Source organism: Camellia sinensis, chromosome 5, assembly GCF_055761805.1.
Source record: "Camellia sinensis isolate YWXY chromosome 5, ASM5576180v1, whole genome shotgun sequence".
NCBI classification, from domain to species: Eukaryota; Viridiplantae; Streptophyta; class Magnoliopsida; order Ericales; family Theaceae; genus Camellia; species Camellia sinensis.
The window spans coordinates 197,255,628-197,271,203 of NC_138965.1; the positions used below are offsets into that span (position 1 = coordinate 197,255,628).

General features: G+C 37.8%; 1 protein-coding gene across 1 annotated transcript in view; it reads left to right on the forward strand.

Annotated features, from left to right (window-relative positions):
- Nucleotides 1–5,221: 5,221 nt before the first annotated feature.
- LOC145790324 (sulfite oxidase-like) overlaps nucleotides 5,222–15,576 on the forward strand; it is a 157,467-nt gene continuing 147,112 nt past the window's right edge. The window contains exon 1 of the mRNA XM_082868069.1: nucleotides 5,222–5,834. Within this exon, the coding sequence (XP_082724195.1) occupies nucleotides 5,572–5,834 (263 nt within the window). The 5' untranslated portion in view covers nucleotides 5,222–5,571. The remainder of the gene's footprint in view (nucleotides 5,835–15,576) is intronic.

Sequence of the window (15,576 nt, forward strand, 5' to 3'; positions counted from 1 at the left end):
ATTATCAAAAGAATCAAATTATTTCTGAAACATTAGTGAACTTGGCATACTGTAAACTATTTGTTTTGGTCTCCTGTTTGTAAAGGTGAACTACCATGTTTTGTGAAACTAATGTGTATTGAATATTGGGACCATCTGTGTATTTAGTCTAGGGAAATTATTCCACTGTGTGTGGTGACTCTGGCCACTAGGGAACAGATCCGGGTTGGGCCGTGATGACTCTAGTGCTCAACGATTGTAAGGAAAAGACCTACATTAAACTAGGTGACCTTCAATCGGATCGTCTTTGAGAAAATGCCCAGGTTGCCACCCTGAGGATGACTCTTAGTTTGGTATTAGATCCAATGGGGCTTTTATAGCCTTGAGAACTGTGTGGCATATTATTTGTTATTTTCTTGGTACCCAGAAAATTATTAGTATTCATGTTGTAATCCGTTTTAAGTGAAAAATGCCATTTATCATGTTCTTGAGAGACATGAGTGTTTTAAGTATTAAACTGTGGAACCTTCTTTTTGAAACAGATTATCCTTATCAAACTGTATGCCAATCTAGTTTCTGTGATATATATCTTATTTTGGAATTGAACCCTGTTTTCAAAACTGTATATACTATCCATGTTGCTACTCAATGAGCTTTCAGCTGACTTAGTTGTTTACCATTTTCAGGTGTTGGAAGGACTTAGATTGGACTTATGGCGTAGCGGGGACTCGTTTGCATGGACCTCTAAGACATTCATTATTTTGTTTTAGATGGTTATGTCAAGGTTGTGCATATTTATTTTTATTTTTATTGAGGTTCATTTAGGATTATTTTGATATGTGGGCTGTTTATATCCCATATGTTTGGATGGTTTTGATTACGGTTGATTTTGCCATTTATAATTGTGGCATGTCACTGGATTGAGTTTTGATTATTTATTATTGGACCATTGTATAGTTATTCAATGTGTTTATGGATTTGTGTTTAGGCTTACGTGTGCCTTGGGCTAAGTCCCTATGGGCCACGACCGGTCATACCCGAGTTGTGACAAGAATTGGTTACAAAATATCAATTCAGTCAGCCATACGGTACATGTTCTAACATGCATTTAAAGTAGAACAATCGAGAAATGTCTTCTTGGAAATAAAAGAAAGTATATATATATATATATATATATGTATCATGCAATATTTATTCCAACCAACTGCACAAAAAATGTAATATGTAATTCTTCGTCCTATAAATATATAAAGACAATTATTAGAATATGTAGATGTTATTTTAATAAAATTGTTGCTTTTTTAACTAAATGTTGCAAGTTTTTCGACTACGTGTAAGGCGTATTCGGGGGTTATGAATTTTCGCCCCCGGAAAGCCCTTTTTCGAGTAAGTTTAGGGCGTATTCGGGGGTTGTCATGGCGAAGCTATCCGTGTGAGCCACACGGTCGTTTGGGGGCTGTTTTGAATTTTCACCCCCGGAAAGCCCTTTTTCTAGTAAGTTTAGGGCGTATTCGGGGGTTGTCATGGCGAAGCTATCCGTGTGAGCCACACGGTCGTTTGGGGGCTGTTTTGAATTTTCGCCCATGAAACGCCCTTTTTCGACTAAGTTTAGGGCGTATTCGGCTCTAACTCCCAACCTACGGGTCCGAATTACGTTCCGTTAGTTCTCACAAGTTCTATTTGTCATGGCGAAGCTATCCGTGTGAACCACACGGTCGTTCGAGGGCTGTTTTGAATTTTCGCCCGCGAAACGTCTTTTTTCGACTAAGTTTAGGGCGTATTCGGCTCTAACTCCCAACCTACGGGTCCAAATTATGTTTCTTCAGTTCTTACAAGTCCTATTTGTCATGGCGAAGCTATCCATGCGAGCCACACGGTTGTTCGGGGGTTGTTTTGAATTTTCGCCCCCGAAACGCCCTTTTTCGACTAAGTTTAGGGCGTATTCGGCTCTAACTCCCAACCTACGGGTCCGAATTACGTTCCGTCAATCCTCACAAGTCCTATTTGTCATGGCGAAGCTATTTGGGGGAGCCACACGGTCATTCGGAGGCTGTTTTGAATTTTCGCCCCCGAAACACCCTTTTTCGACTAAGTTCAGGACGTATTCGGCTCTAACTCCCAACCTACGGGTCCGAATTATGTTCCGTCAGTCCTCACAAGTCCTATTTGTCATGGCGAAGCTATTCGTGGAGCCACACGGTCATTCGAGGGCTGTTTTGAATTTTCGCCCCTGAAATATCCTTTTTCGACTAAGTTTAGGGCGTATTCGGCTCTAACTCCCAACTTACGGGTCCGAATTACGTTCCGTCAGTCCTCACAAGTCCTATTTGTCATGGCAAAGCTATCAGTGGAGCCACACGGTCATTCGGGGGCTATTTTGAATTTTCGCCCCCGAAACACCTTTTTTCGACTAAGTTTAGGGTGTATTCGGCTCTAACTCCCAACCTATGGGTCCGAATTACATTCCGTCAGTCCTCAAAAGTCCTATTTGTCATGGCGAAGCTATCCGTGGGAGCCACGCGGCCATTCGGAGGCTGTTTTGAATTTTTGCCCCCGAAACGCCTTTTTTCGACGAAGTTTAGAGCGTATTCGGCTCTAACTCCCAACCTACGGGTCCGAATTACGTTCCGTCAGTTTTCACAAGTCCCATTTTTCATAGCGAAACTATCCGTGGGAGCAACATGGCCATTCGGGGGCTGTTTTGAATTTTCGCCCCCGAAACGCCCTTTTTCAACTAAGTTTAGGGCGTATTCGGCTCTAACTCCCAACCTACGAGTCCGAATTACGTTCCGTCAGTTCTCACAAGTCCTATTTGTCATGGCAAAGCTATCCGTGTGAACCACACGGTCGTTCGAGGGCTGTTTTTAATTTTCGCGCACGAAACGTCTTTTTCGACTAAGTTTAGAGCGTATTCGGCTCAAACTCCCAACCCACGGGTCCAAATTACGTTTCGTCAGTTCTTACAAGTCCTATTTGTCATGGCAAAGCTATCCGTGCGAGCCACACGGTTGTTCGGTTGTTCGGGGGTTGTTTTGAATTTTTGCCCCCGAAACGCCTTTTTTGGATTAAGTTTAGGGCGTATTTTGCTCTAACTCCCAACTTACGGGTCAGAATTACATTTTGACAGTTCTCACAAGTCCTATTTGTCATGGCGAAGCTATCCGTGCGAGCCACACGGTCATTCAGGGGCTGTTTTGAATTTTGCCCCCGAAAAGCCTTTTTTCGACTAAGTTTAGGACGTATTCAGCTCTAACTCCTAACCTACGGGTCCGAATTACATTCCGTCAATCCTCACAAGTCCTATTTCTCATGGCAAAGCTATCCGTGGGAGCCACACGGTCATTCGAGGGCTGTTTTGAATTTTTGCTCCCGAAACGCCCTTTTTTGAGTAAGTTTAGGGCGTATTCGGCTCTAACTCCCAACCTACGGGTCTAAATTACGTTCCGTCAATCCTGACAAGTCCTATTTGTCATGGCGATGCTATCCGTGGGAGCCACACAGTCATTCGGAGGCTATTTTGAATTTTTGCCCCCGAAACACCATTTTTCGACTAAGTTTAGCGCGTATTCGGCTCTAACTCCCAACCTACGAGTTCAAATTACGTTCCATCAGTCCTCACAAGTCCTATTTGTCATGGTGAAGCTATCCGTGGAGCCACACGGTCATTCGGGGGCTGTTTTGAATTTTTGCTCTCGAAACACACATCCCAGATATGTATAACAACAATATGTATAACAACAGATATGTATAACAACAAATATGTATAACAACAGATATGTATAACAACAATATCCACAGATAAGCATATAAGCTATATCCACACTTCACAAAGATAAGCATATAAGCTCTATCTTCACTTCTCTAGACAAGCATATGAGCTGTATCTACGGAGTTCATCCCCTATCTTCTCCCAACACTATCCGGTTTAGAGGTACATCCCCTATCTTCCCCTAAACCGCGGAGTACATCCCCCATCTCCTCCTCTACACATAACGTATACAAACACATTGGTTCTATATACAATCACTCAATACATATAGTTAATGTATTCTATCAACCGTCAAGTTCCATGACACACTTCATTGATTAGTTTCAGTTTGCCTAATCATCATGCATTGTCTACAACAATCACGACTATCCTCCACCGATAGCCCAAAGCAGTTATTTCTAAACAGAAAATAAATGCACAATGGATGTTCAATCAACGTTTCATTTCCTTACAATTAATTATCCCAATTAATTAAACAATGTAATTAGGTCAATTCCCATAATTAACATTTCAACCCTTAGGTCCCATTTTCATCAATGATTTAACATTTATTCCATTTCTCTATGCCAAACATGCATCTAGGTTTATTATGACTAAAACCCCAACTTTTGTAAAATAGCACAAAAGCCCCAAACTTTTACCAAAATACCAAACCAACCCCAACATCTCAAAATACTAAAATTTAAAGACAAAATCCATAGAGAGGAGTAGGATATCCCTACCTCGAAGTTTGAGCCAAAAAGGAGATGAAGACTCGAAGATCAACTCGCTACTGTCCGCTGATATAAAACACGCTCGCTCGAGCGAAGCCTTTGTCGCTCGAGCGACCAGACACAGAAAACTCTCGCTCGAGCCAAAAACTCAAAAGTGCGCTCGAGCGAAAGAATGCTCGCTCGAGCCAACAACTCAAACCCTCAGGTCTGCAACCAGAGGCACGCTCGAGCGACAGACCTATCGCTCGAGCGAAGAACAAACCAGACCGCTCGAGCCAAGAAAAGCTCGCTCGAGCCAAGAAACGTAACTCTCAGGTCCAGAACCAGACGCCATCGCTCGCTCGAGCGAAGCCACTCTGGCTCGACCCACCAGACACAACTCAACGCTCGCTCGAGCGACAAACTCCTCGCTCGAGCGAAGGTCCAAAAATCTGGGCAGCAACACTAGGCTCCCAAACACAACCAACCTGTAACAAACCTGCCCAACACATCCTATAACTCAAATACGAAGAAAAAGGATGCAAACAAGATAATAAACAACTACCAACATCCACGGACACATGTCCGGATCACTGTTCAACAAGGGTAAAACCCGGGATCGCTATAATGAGCATAATAGATGCACTGTGTTTGGATATGTGTTGGATTTGAGAAAGGATTTGAAATTGACAGATTTCAAGTACTTGGGTATTTTAAATCCTTTGTTGAATAAAAAAGATAGACCAAAACTCAAAATTGACAAAACTTCCCTGTGCTCCTCTACCCATGGTAAGATTCGACTCAAAAACTTTAAATATGCGCGTTAAGAGTCGAGGTTGAGGTGTGAGATTAGGGAGAATTTGAATTAATTATTTCAAATCCATTGAAAAGGTTGCCTACAATCCTTAGTAGATTTGAAACAATAGTTACTTGCTGAACTTTTGTAACATCCTTGACTAATTTGCAGAGTGCAATTTGTTCACTGGAGGATGATAATACAGTGCAGCACGGAAAGGTTTGTAACATATTTCAAACAGGGTTCCATTGGGCACAAATATTATGTAAGATTGAAAATTTTTACTTTGATCACCCAATTGTCAGTTCCACAATATAATTTACTTTGTGGACAATATGATACTCATCCTTGTCTTCATTATTGTCATGATGCAGGTCAAAGTTCATGGCTATGCAGTGTCTGGAGGTGGGCGCGGCATTGAAAGACTCAATGTATCATTTGATGGCGACAAGGCATGGGTGGAAGCATCCAGACACCAAAAGAGTGGAATTCCATATAATGCTATTGCTGATGATGATAAATACTGTGACAAATGGGCATGGGTGCTTTTGAAGCTCAAGGTGATGTCCTCCACAATACAGAGATTGTTGCCAAAGCTGTAAGTAATTGCTAGCTATACATTTTTCACACAAACCACATATAAGGTATAATATCCACCCCACACGGCTGGAAAACAGACTTTTAGGGGCGTTTAAAAAATGCCGCCAATTCCTTTTGCAACGCTTAGCACCAAATGCCGAGGACACGGCTATCGCTATAGCTTTGTGGCGGTTTAAAAACGTCGTGATATTAGTATAGGCGGTGTTTTTAAAAATGCCGCCAAATGTCCTACTAAACCCACGCTGACGTCACTGACGATATTTATATCTTTTTTTAAAAATATGGCCGTTAGTAAGCAGGGTTTAAGAGGCGTTTGTAGAAACGCCGTCATATCCCTTTTTTTTTTTTTTGAAATTGTGCTAGTTTTATTCGATTGAACTAAAAAAATACCTGTAATAGCACTAATAAAATAATAACTCCCATTCAAATAGATGAAGCATTAATTCACTTTCTCATTCAATTAATATCCAATCACCATTACCCACAAAATTAACATATCCAAAAATCATGTTTTAACATTAACCACAAACTAACATATATCCAAAAATCATGTCTTAACATTAACCAAAAACTAACATATATCCAAAAATCATGTCTTAGCATTAAAGTTGTAGTCTTCACTGGTCTACATGCCTGCATCAGAACATAAACAGCAATCAGATTCACCAAAATAAACACAAATTGAAGAATTTGTACCCAATACTTATAAAAAGAACTTAAAACTTGAAGAAGCACTAACAAGAAGATTTTATCACATACCAAGAAGCACTAAAGAATACCTCCTGTCATGATGTTCAAGGCTTTGAATCTTTATCCTTGAATGATCAAACCTTGAATGTGTAAAAAGCCCACTCACAGAACACTTTTACAGAACCATATGAGAAAAGTGAAAGGGACAGAGTTTCAAGCCTATTCTATTCACAAAACAACGTCTGTGCTTGATGGCTATCACAGGCATATATATAGATAGGCTTGGACCAATATCCAAGTGTAACTCCTTATAACTTCCCACCATCAGGGAAGTTGTAAAGTCCCATGAAGCCACCATATGGGATAGTAAACAGGCATGCGATACCCATTAGTCATTAAACCAATTAAATATGTTAGGTTTTTATTCTTGGCAATCCCGTTTGACAAAACTCCTTTCAATTGTACTTGTTTTCACACTTTGATTTTAATGAGTTTATGAGTTTATTAGATGCGAATCCAACCCAAATCGTGCTTTGCAGAGAAGTTTTGTGATGTTAATTCTTTTAAGATTGCTACTTCGCTGATTATGATGGGGATCGAGCTGTATTCAAAGTTGCCTGTCCGCTCGAGCGGACATTCCCCCGCTCGAGCGAAGAATGCTGAGTTTTAGAAGTTTATTCGCCTGCAAAAATAGTAGATGTTGTTTTTTCCCACTCGAGCGGAACTTTCCGCGCTCGAGTGGAGATCGCGGGACAGTTTTCTATAAATACGTGTATCAGTCCAAATCTAGGATTACTTCTCCAGATCTTCTTCTTGGGTTCTAGGGTTTATCTCTAGGGATATTTTGCTAGTTGTCTTTGATGTTTTGATTGAGTATTCAACTCATGGTTTAAAGAGTATACATCAAAGGATTATTTGTTTGTTCTACACAAAAGAGAGAGTTGTTCTTCGGTGGATTCTGAAGAATTCGAGCTTGAAGCTTTGGTGGATTCTGGAGTGGCTCATCGTCAAGACAATTCTGAGGTGGAGACGGGGTTGGAAGAGGCACATAGGGGTTGGTTCAATTCGGGCGTGGATTCGCTAGGTAATTGAGAGTATACCTGTGTAATTCCTTTATGTCTTTTTAGTGGATTGTTTTGTGGCTTTTGCCCGTGGTTTTTTATCACAATTGGAAGTGTCCAATTGTGGTTTTTCCACGTAAAATAGTTGTGTTGATTTGTCTTGATTGTTTGATTGGTATTGTTATATACTGCTTAAAATTGACACATAATCACAAATGAACATCTAGGGGATTTCTAGATTTTTCAAAATATATATAATAAATATATATAATATAAATAAATAAATAAATAAATAAAACAAACATGTGGCATATGGGCCACTTTATGGATATTCTTACATTCTCCCACTTGGCACATATAACACATGTTGTTGACTGTCGGGTAACTAACAAACTGATGATGATCATAAAAATACCTAAACCTTAGAGGTATAATACACGAATCATGGCGGTTATACTCTATCAATTAAGTATTTCCTTCCATGTATTACATTGTATCACACTCTCAACTTTATGTGGTGTCATTCTTTATGAATAACTTCTAATAAGTTATTTTGGGTATAGCGACCCCGGTCTTTTCCCATTTGATTATTGTATCCGGACTTAGGTTCCGTAGACTCTGTCATTGTATAATTGTTGTTGTTGTCCTTTATTTTCTCATTTGGAGTTATAGGATGTGTTGGGCAGGTTTGTTTCAGGTTGGTTGGGTTTAGAAATCCAGTGTTGCTGCCCAGAATTTTGACTCTTCGCTCGAGCGAGAAGTTCTTCGCTCGAGCGATCTCTTTATTTTGATCCTTCGCTCGAGCCAGGGTAGCTTCGATCGAGCGAGGGTTGCGTTTTGAGTTAGACCTGTGAGCTGAGGTTTTTGGCTCGAGTGAGCTTTTCTTCGCTCGAGCGAGTTAGTTCGTTCTTCGCTCGAGCGATAGTTCCTTAGCTCGAGCGTGTGTCTGATTGCAGACCTGAGGGTTTGAGTTCTTCGCTCGATCGAGTTTTCTTTCGCTCGAGCGAGCTTTTGTGTTGTTGGCTCGAGCAAGGCTTCCTTGGCTCGAGCGTAGCTTCTCTGTGTCTGGTCGCTCGAGCGACCAAGTCTTCGCTCGAGCGAGCCTGTCCAGTTTATATACACAGCAGCGGGTTTTGATAAGTCTTTTTCATCTTCTTTTGATTCCAAACCCTAGGTCCGACTTCTCTCTCTCCCTACTCACCTTCCTTCTTAGATTTGATCTATTTAGAGTGTGTTTCTACCATAGATCCTTCATTAAAAAGATAGAGTGAGTCGAGGGCTTCCATTTAATCTGAACATTTGGCGATTTGGAGCACTTTGGTATTTGGGCACTCATCTCTGTCTTCACCATTTGGGTTGTTTTCTTTGAGGTAGGGATTTCCTACTCCATTTTATAGGTTTTGTTCTAAGTTTTGGTACTTTGATATGTTGGGGATACTTTGGTAAATTCTGGGAAAAACCCTAGTTGTATTATTAAATTAATTTGTATAATTAATTCATGGAATTGGGAAAAGATGGTTAAATTCATGGAATTGGGGAATTCATTGATTAAATGGCGTAGTTGGATAATTTGAATCATTTGTCTATTGAATTGTTGACATAGTTATTTTCAGTTTAGAAATAACTGTTTTGGGCTATCGGTGGAGGATAGTCGTGATTGTTGTAGACATTGCATGTGGATTAGGAATAACTGAAACTAATCACATTGGTTAAGTCATTAATTTTGACTATTGCATTGATACAGAAAATACGTGTATTGATTGAACATTGCATTTGCATACATTGTTTTGTGTGGGAGGAGATAGGGGATGTACTCCACGGTTTAGGGGAAGAGAGGGGATGGACCTCTAAACCGGATTTTGTTTGGGAGGAGATAGGGGATGGACTCCATTAGCATCACTTTTATGTGTGCTTATTTATATAGAAGTGTTTTATTGATACAACACTAAAATGTGTATCAATCTGGAAGTATGAAGTGTTTTGATTTGAGCTTGAGTCTCATTTGTTTGTTGATATTGGAAGGATGTGAATACGAAATATGTAATTCACTGTTGTAAGTTTGGCCAGGTTCTGAGCCATGTTGATAAAATTGGAAAGTAAAACATGTCTTAGACAATAGTGTCATGAGACTGTAAAATGAAGTAATTGATTATCTTGGTTAACCATCTGTTGAATGCTATTGCTTTATTCATTGCTTATATGTGGGTTAGTATATTTCTACTGGGCTGTGGCTCACCCTTTATGGGAACATCATTTTCAGGTTCAGGTGATAAGCTACCTCCAAGGACTTAGCTTGGAAGGACTTGGATTTTGAAGACTATCTTTAGTTAATTGTCTTTATTTATTAGTACATGTAAACATCCAAACCTGGGCTTTTCTTGTATTGAGTTAGAACTCATCTTTTTGTATCCAAGTGTTGGCTTGGAAAGATGTAAGCCTGTAGGGCATTTTATTCGATGTTACATGTAAAGCTTTGATTTAGTAATACTCTGATGAATGAATTAATAAATTGTTTTCTTTAAATAATGCATGTCAATGATATATATATATATAATGGGTTCATTGTGAGGGCGTTACATTGGGTCCAATGATAAAGTCTATAGTACATTTTGTTCAAAAAATGTACGGTACATAAAAAATCAATGGTTAGGATTGAGCCACATCATTAAAAGTGACCTGCTAAAATCATATTTCGTCATAATTATAATCAAATTGATCATAACTTAGTTATAACCACATCTCATAACTAACACCATTTTGCTCATAACTAATATCACATATTTCATAATCATAATCACATATCTCATAACCAACACCACTTTGATCATAACAAATATCACATATCTCATAACCATTGATCACATATCTCATAACTACTACCCACATAAATCATAATCACATCTCATAACCAGCCCCTTTGAGTCATAACCAATTCACATATCTTATAACCACTAGCCACATATCTTGTAACCAACACCTTTTTGTCATAACCAACATCACATATCTCATAACCACTAATCACATATCTTATAATTAACACCTTTTTGCTCATAACCACACCACTTTGATCATAACCAACATCATATATCTCATAACCATTGATCACATATCTCATAACTACATGAATCATAACCACATCTCATAGCCAGCCTCTTTGAGTCATAACCAACATCACATATCTCATAACTACTAGTCACATATCTAATAACCAATATCTCATAACTCATAACCATTAATACATATAGCATAACCAAACACCCTTTGACACCACTTTGCTCATAACCATTACCCACATATCTCATAACCACTAACGCATATAGCATAACCAAACACCCTTTGACACCACTTTGCTCATAACAATTACCCACATATCTCATAATCACTAACACATATAGCATAACCAAACACCCTTTGACACCACTTTGCTCATAACAATTACCCACATATCTCATAACCACTAACACATATAATATAACCAAACACCCTTTGACACGACTTTGCTCATAACCATTACCCACATATCTAATAACCACTAACACATATAGCATAACCAAACACCCTTTGACACCACTTTACTCATAATCATTACCCACAAATCTCATAACCAACATCACATATATCATAACTACTAATACCCTTTGACTTAAAACTATACCACTCTGCTCATAGCCAAAATTACATATCTCATAATCACTAATCATATATCTCATTACCTTTACCCACATATGTTATAACCGCATCTCATAACCAGCACCCTTTGTTTCATAATCAATATCACATATATCATAACCACTAATCATATATCTCAAAACCACTACCCACATATAGGGGTGTAAATTTGGCCCACGAGCTCGCGGCACACCCCAAGTCCACTCGTGCCCTGGGTAGGCCCAACTAGGCTCGAGCCTAAACCCAACCTAAGTCCCTGGGTTATGTGTTCTAGAGCCCGGCCCAACCCTGGTGTGTTATGGAGTGTGACCCATCCCGTGAGCCCGTCCTGAAATTTTCTTCCCCATCTGGCTTGACCCGACCCCAGTGGCTCCCTGCCCCCCTTGTCAGTGCAATGGTCAAAAATTTAAATCAAAATAATTTGAAAGAGTCATATAACCGTTAATTCCACCAACAATCAATTTTATTTTTTTTATTTATATATATATAAATTAACTCCTCCCTCCCAAGTCCTATAAATACCACCCCTCTCACATTTCATTTCTCACAAACAAATCTGTCTCTCAAACTCTCATTCTCTCCGAACTCTCAACGCTCTCAATTAATTTTGAAGTGTTATCCCTAAGTGACAATTGCAATTGGTCACCTATCTCTATTTTAGATTTATTTTTAGTCATAGTATCTTCATTAAAGATAATAGAAATAATAATATACAAACGATATACTTTTTAAAATATCTATATACACTTATAGACATATATATATATATATATATATATAATTTAACTAAATTTTAATAAAAAATATGCTGAAAAAAATTATCTATGACGTGATTTTATTTTGTTGTACTAAATAATTTTTCTCCTAAATTTTTTCCCCAACTTTTCTTCATTTTTTTCTCCACTCAATTTTATTTCCCTTGATTTGTCCTAGTTGTGCCTGAGATCTCTCTATTTCTTAATCAGACTTCTCTATTTCGCTCAAATCATCGAACGACCATCGTTGATAGTTCTTCCTCACTGGATTCTTCTTCTCTATACTCTTGTGTCTCTGCAATAGATCCTTGAACTAGTCATTATTCTCTCTGTCTATTTTAACACTATTCATTCTGGTGATATTTTTCTATCTAGTAAATGCATTTATTGAAACTCTAGCTCTTTTACATTAATATGTCATACATATACAAACCTTTGGCCGTAGTCACGATTTTATCAATTTGTACATATGTTATAGAACTGTTGAAAAATGAATATTACGCATTTTGTTGTACTGTTTTGCTATCTCAGCTCTCTTCATCCGTCAAACATCTCTCTCATTCCTTACTGTCACTATAGATATCTCCGATGTTCCTTATCGGAAACAACACCATCTTTGACATTATTTTCACAGGCGATAAGTTCGTTCAGTCTCTCTTTCTCATATTCCCTTTCCTTTTGCTCTGTTGGTTAATCTTCTCTAACTCTCATTTGGTGTTCCATGGCTATAAGTCGTGGATTAAATTATTTAATTATTGTCATTACATTTTGTGTTTATCTGTATCATTAGAGATCCCGATTGGTCTAAAACAGAGAGAGCAAAGAGAAGAAGAGGAAGAGGAAGAGGAAGAGAAAGAGAGAAAGAGAGAAAGAGAAGAGAGGGGAAGAGGGTATGGAGAGAGAGAGAGAGAGAGAGAGAGAGAGAGAGAGGGTCGATTGCCGCCGCCTCCGCTTCCGATCGTCGCAGCTTGGCCTCCGATCTCTGATCTTTGCCTCTGATCTGTGTATGAGGATGATGTGTTGAAGTTTTTTTTTTTATAGATTTTTACATTTTTTTTGTCTCTCTTTGCTATGTTGATGAAGATGTTGGGTGGTTGATGATGATGATGATTCTCTCTCTCTCTCTCTCTCTGCTACTCTCCTCTCCTTCTTCTTCTTTTTTGATTTTTCTTCTTCCTAGTTATTGAATAAAAAAAAAAAAAATCAAAACGACGAAACGACGTCGTTTTGAATTCGGGCCAAATTCGAGCTCGAAAATTTCGAGCTACCTAGCATAATTGTTTCTATAATTTTAAACAATTTTGTTACGCCAATTAGTGATGCAGTTATGTATTTTCTATTTTATATCACAAAACTTTGTGACTTGATTACGATATTTATAGTTTCTAAAATTTTAAATATTTTTATTACATCAATTAATGGTGTGATTATACATTTTGTAGTTGATGAGTAAAATATTTTCTTTTTTTATTAATTTTACTTAATAAAAATAGATGAGGATTTATATTAAAAATTAATAATTTATTTTATTATAAGACTCTAAGGGCTAGTTTGGCATATTTGAAAAAAGTCAAAAAGCCAAAAAGTCACTATCCTATTTAAGTCACATCATCTTATTTAAGTCACATCACCTCTCTAACACATCACTTCAAACCCAACCCATATTTCATAAAAAGTCAAAAAGTACACTTATTTAGATAATCCCAAAATGTTTTAATTTTTTTTATTAGGACTATTACATAATTTCCCCCAAATAATTTCCTCCAAAAATTTGGAACAAACCTCCAAATTTTGTGAAAATCAAAATTCCCTCCTTCCATGACAAATCCCTCAGACTCCCAAACGTCTTCAAAAATTTTCACAAAATTCCCTCCTTCCATGACAAATCCCTCAGACTCCCAAACATCTTCAAAAATTTCTCTCTCTCTCTCTCTCTCAGTCGTTGCCACTGCCCTTGCCACCGCTGAGACCTATTTTGCTTTCGCCGCCACATCCTCCATCACGGAGAAAAGCTCCCAAAGCTGTTGATGAAGATCTCTATCGGATCTCGCCGGAGCTCCTCCTCTCCAAGCACCGAAGAGTGAGTTTATTCCACTGCCCTTTTCATTTCCTCGTTTTAGCAAGCTACATGCCTTAATGTATGTCTCTCTCTCTCTCACTCGTTCTGCAACTTGTTTCTCTCCCTTTCTCCATCTCCATTCTATGAAACCCTAGACCGAAATCCCCTTCTTCGAAACTGCCCCTTTCACCTTTGTGAACTCACTGGCTGGTTTATAAAATTAGGAAAATATGATTTGAATAGGTTTAGGTTTTTTATGTTTGTTAGTTGTGTTGATTCCATATATATATATATACTTGAAATTTGGCTTGTGTGTGAAATCTGATGTGTGGGTACTCATGTAACTGATATGAGACTAATTTTTTATTTGAAATCTGTTTATTTGATTTTCTAACAATTACTTGAAATTTTTTATGTGTGAAATTAGGAAATTTTTTATGTGTGAAATTTTCAAACAATTACTTGAAATCTTGTGTGTGAAATCTGTTTATTCATGTAACTGATATACTTGAAATTTTTTTATTTTTCTAACAATTACTCTTGTGGTGGCTTGATTTTCCTATGAGAAACAAAATTAAAGTGGTTTGGATGTATTACCTTTAGCAATTTTCTGGGAATTGTATAAACTGAGAAACAAATGGATATTTTGATGTTACTGTATAAACCCATTAAGGTTTTATAGTTCACAAGCTCACAGACAAACAATTGGATATTGTAAGTTCATGAAGATGCATTGATAATTCTTTGTCACATTTCCTTCCTAAATCCCTCCTAAAATACTAGATCCAAATACAACCTTAGTCGATCAAACAATGGATATTGTCAATAGTAGTATACCTGTAATCCCCTGGTAAGATGGGTATAACTTTCTGAATTGGCCAAGTAATAGAATCTTCAATAGCATTTCGTATCATGTCCTACATAAATAAAAACGACAGCTTCATGTTACGACACACCTAAGGATCCAAAAACCCTACATCCATAATTGTAAAGAATATATAACCCGTCCAAAGATAAGTTAGTCAGTTACACACAAGTGTGAAACAAATAATAATGAAATAAAAATATAAAATTTCTCAAACCTCAGTAGCATCAGAAATTCCGAGAATTGCTGATAATTCCCCACCTACAACTTTGAGTGTAAAGTCCATGTTTTTCTGTAGTAGAATCATAGGGGGAATTGTAGTATCAAAAATCAAGTGCATAGTAATTTTTCAAAATTTTATATAATTCTGTTTATGATGACATGATAAATATATGAATATTTGCACAAATTTGCATGATTTATCATGAAGATGACTTCCAAAATGTTGGAAACTAGACTAATAAGTTCAAAGAGTGACAAAGATACAAAGTACCCACCTTTTCCATCAAAGAATAACAAACAGCCCCAAAATATGGAAACTCGTTAACTAGTGGTTTGAAAATTAATCTGAAAACTCCCGTGAATCCAATATTTTGACCTAGATGAAAATATATATGAAAAAATATTAAAGTGGCATCTTA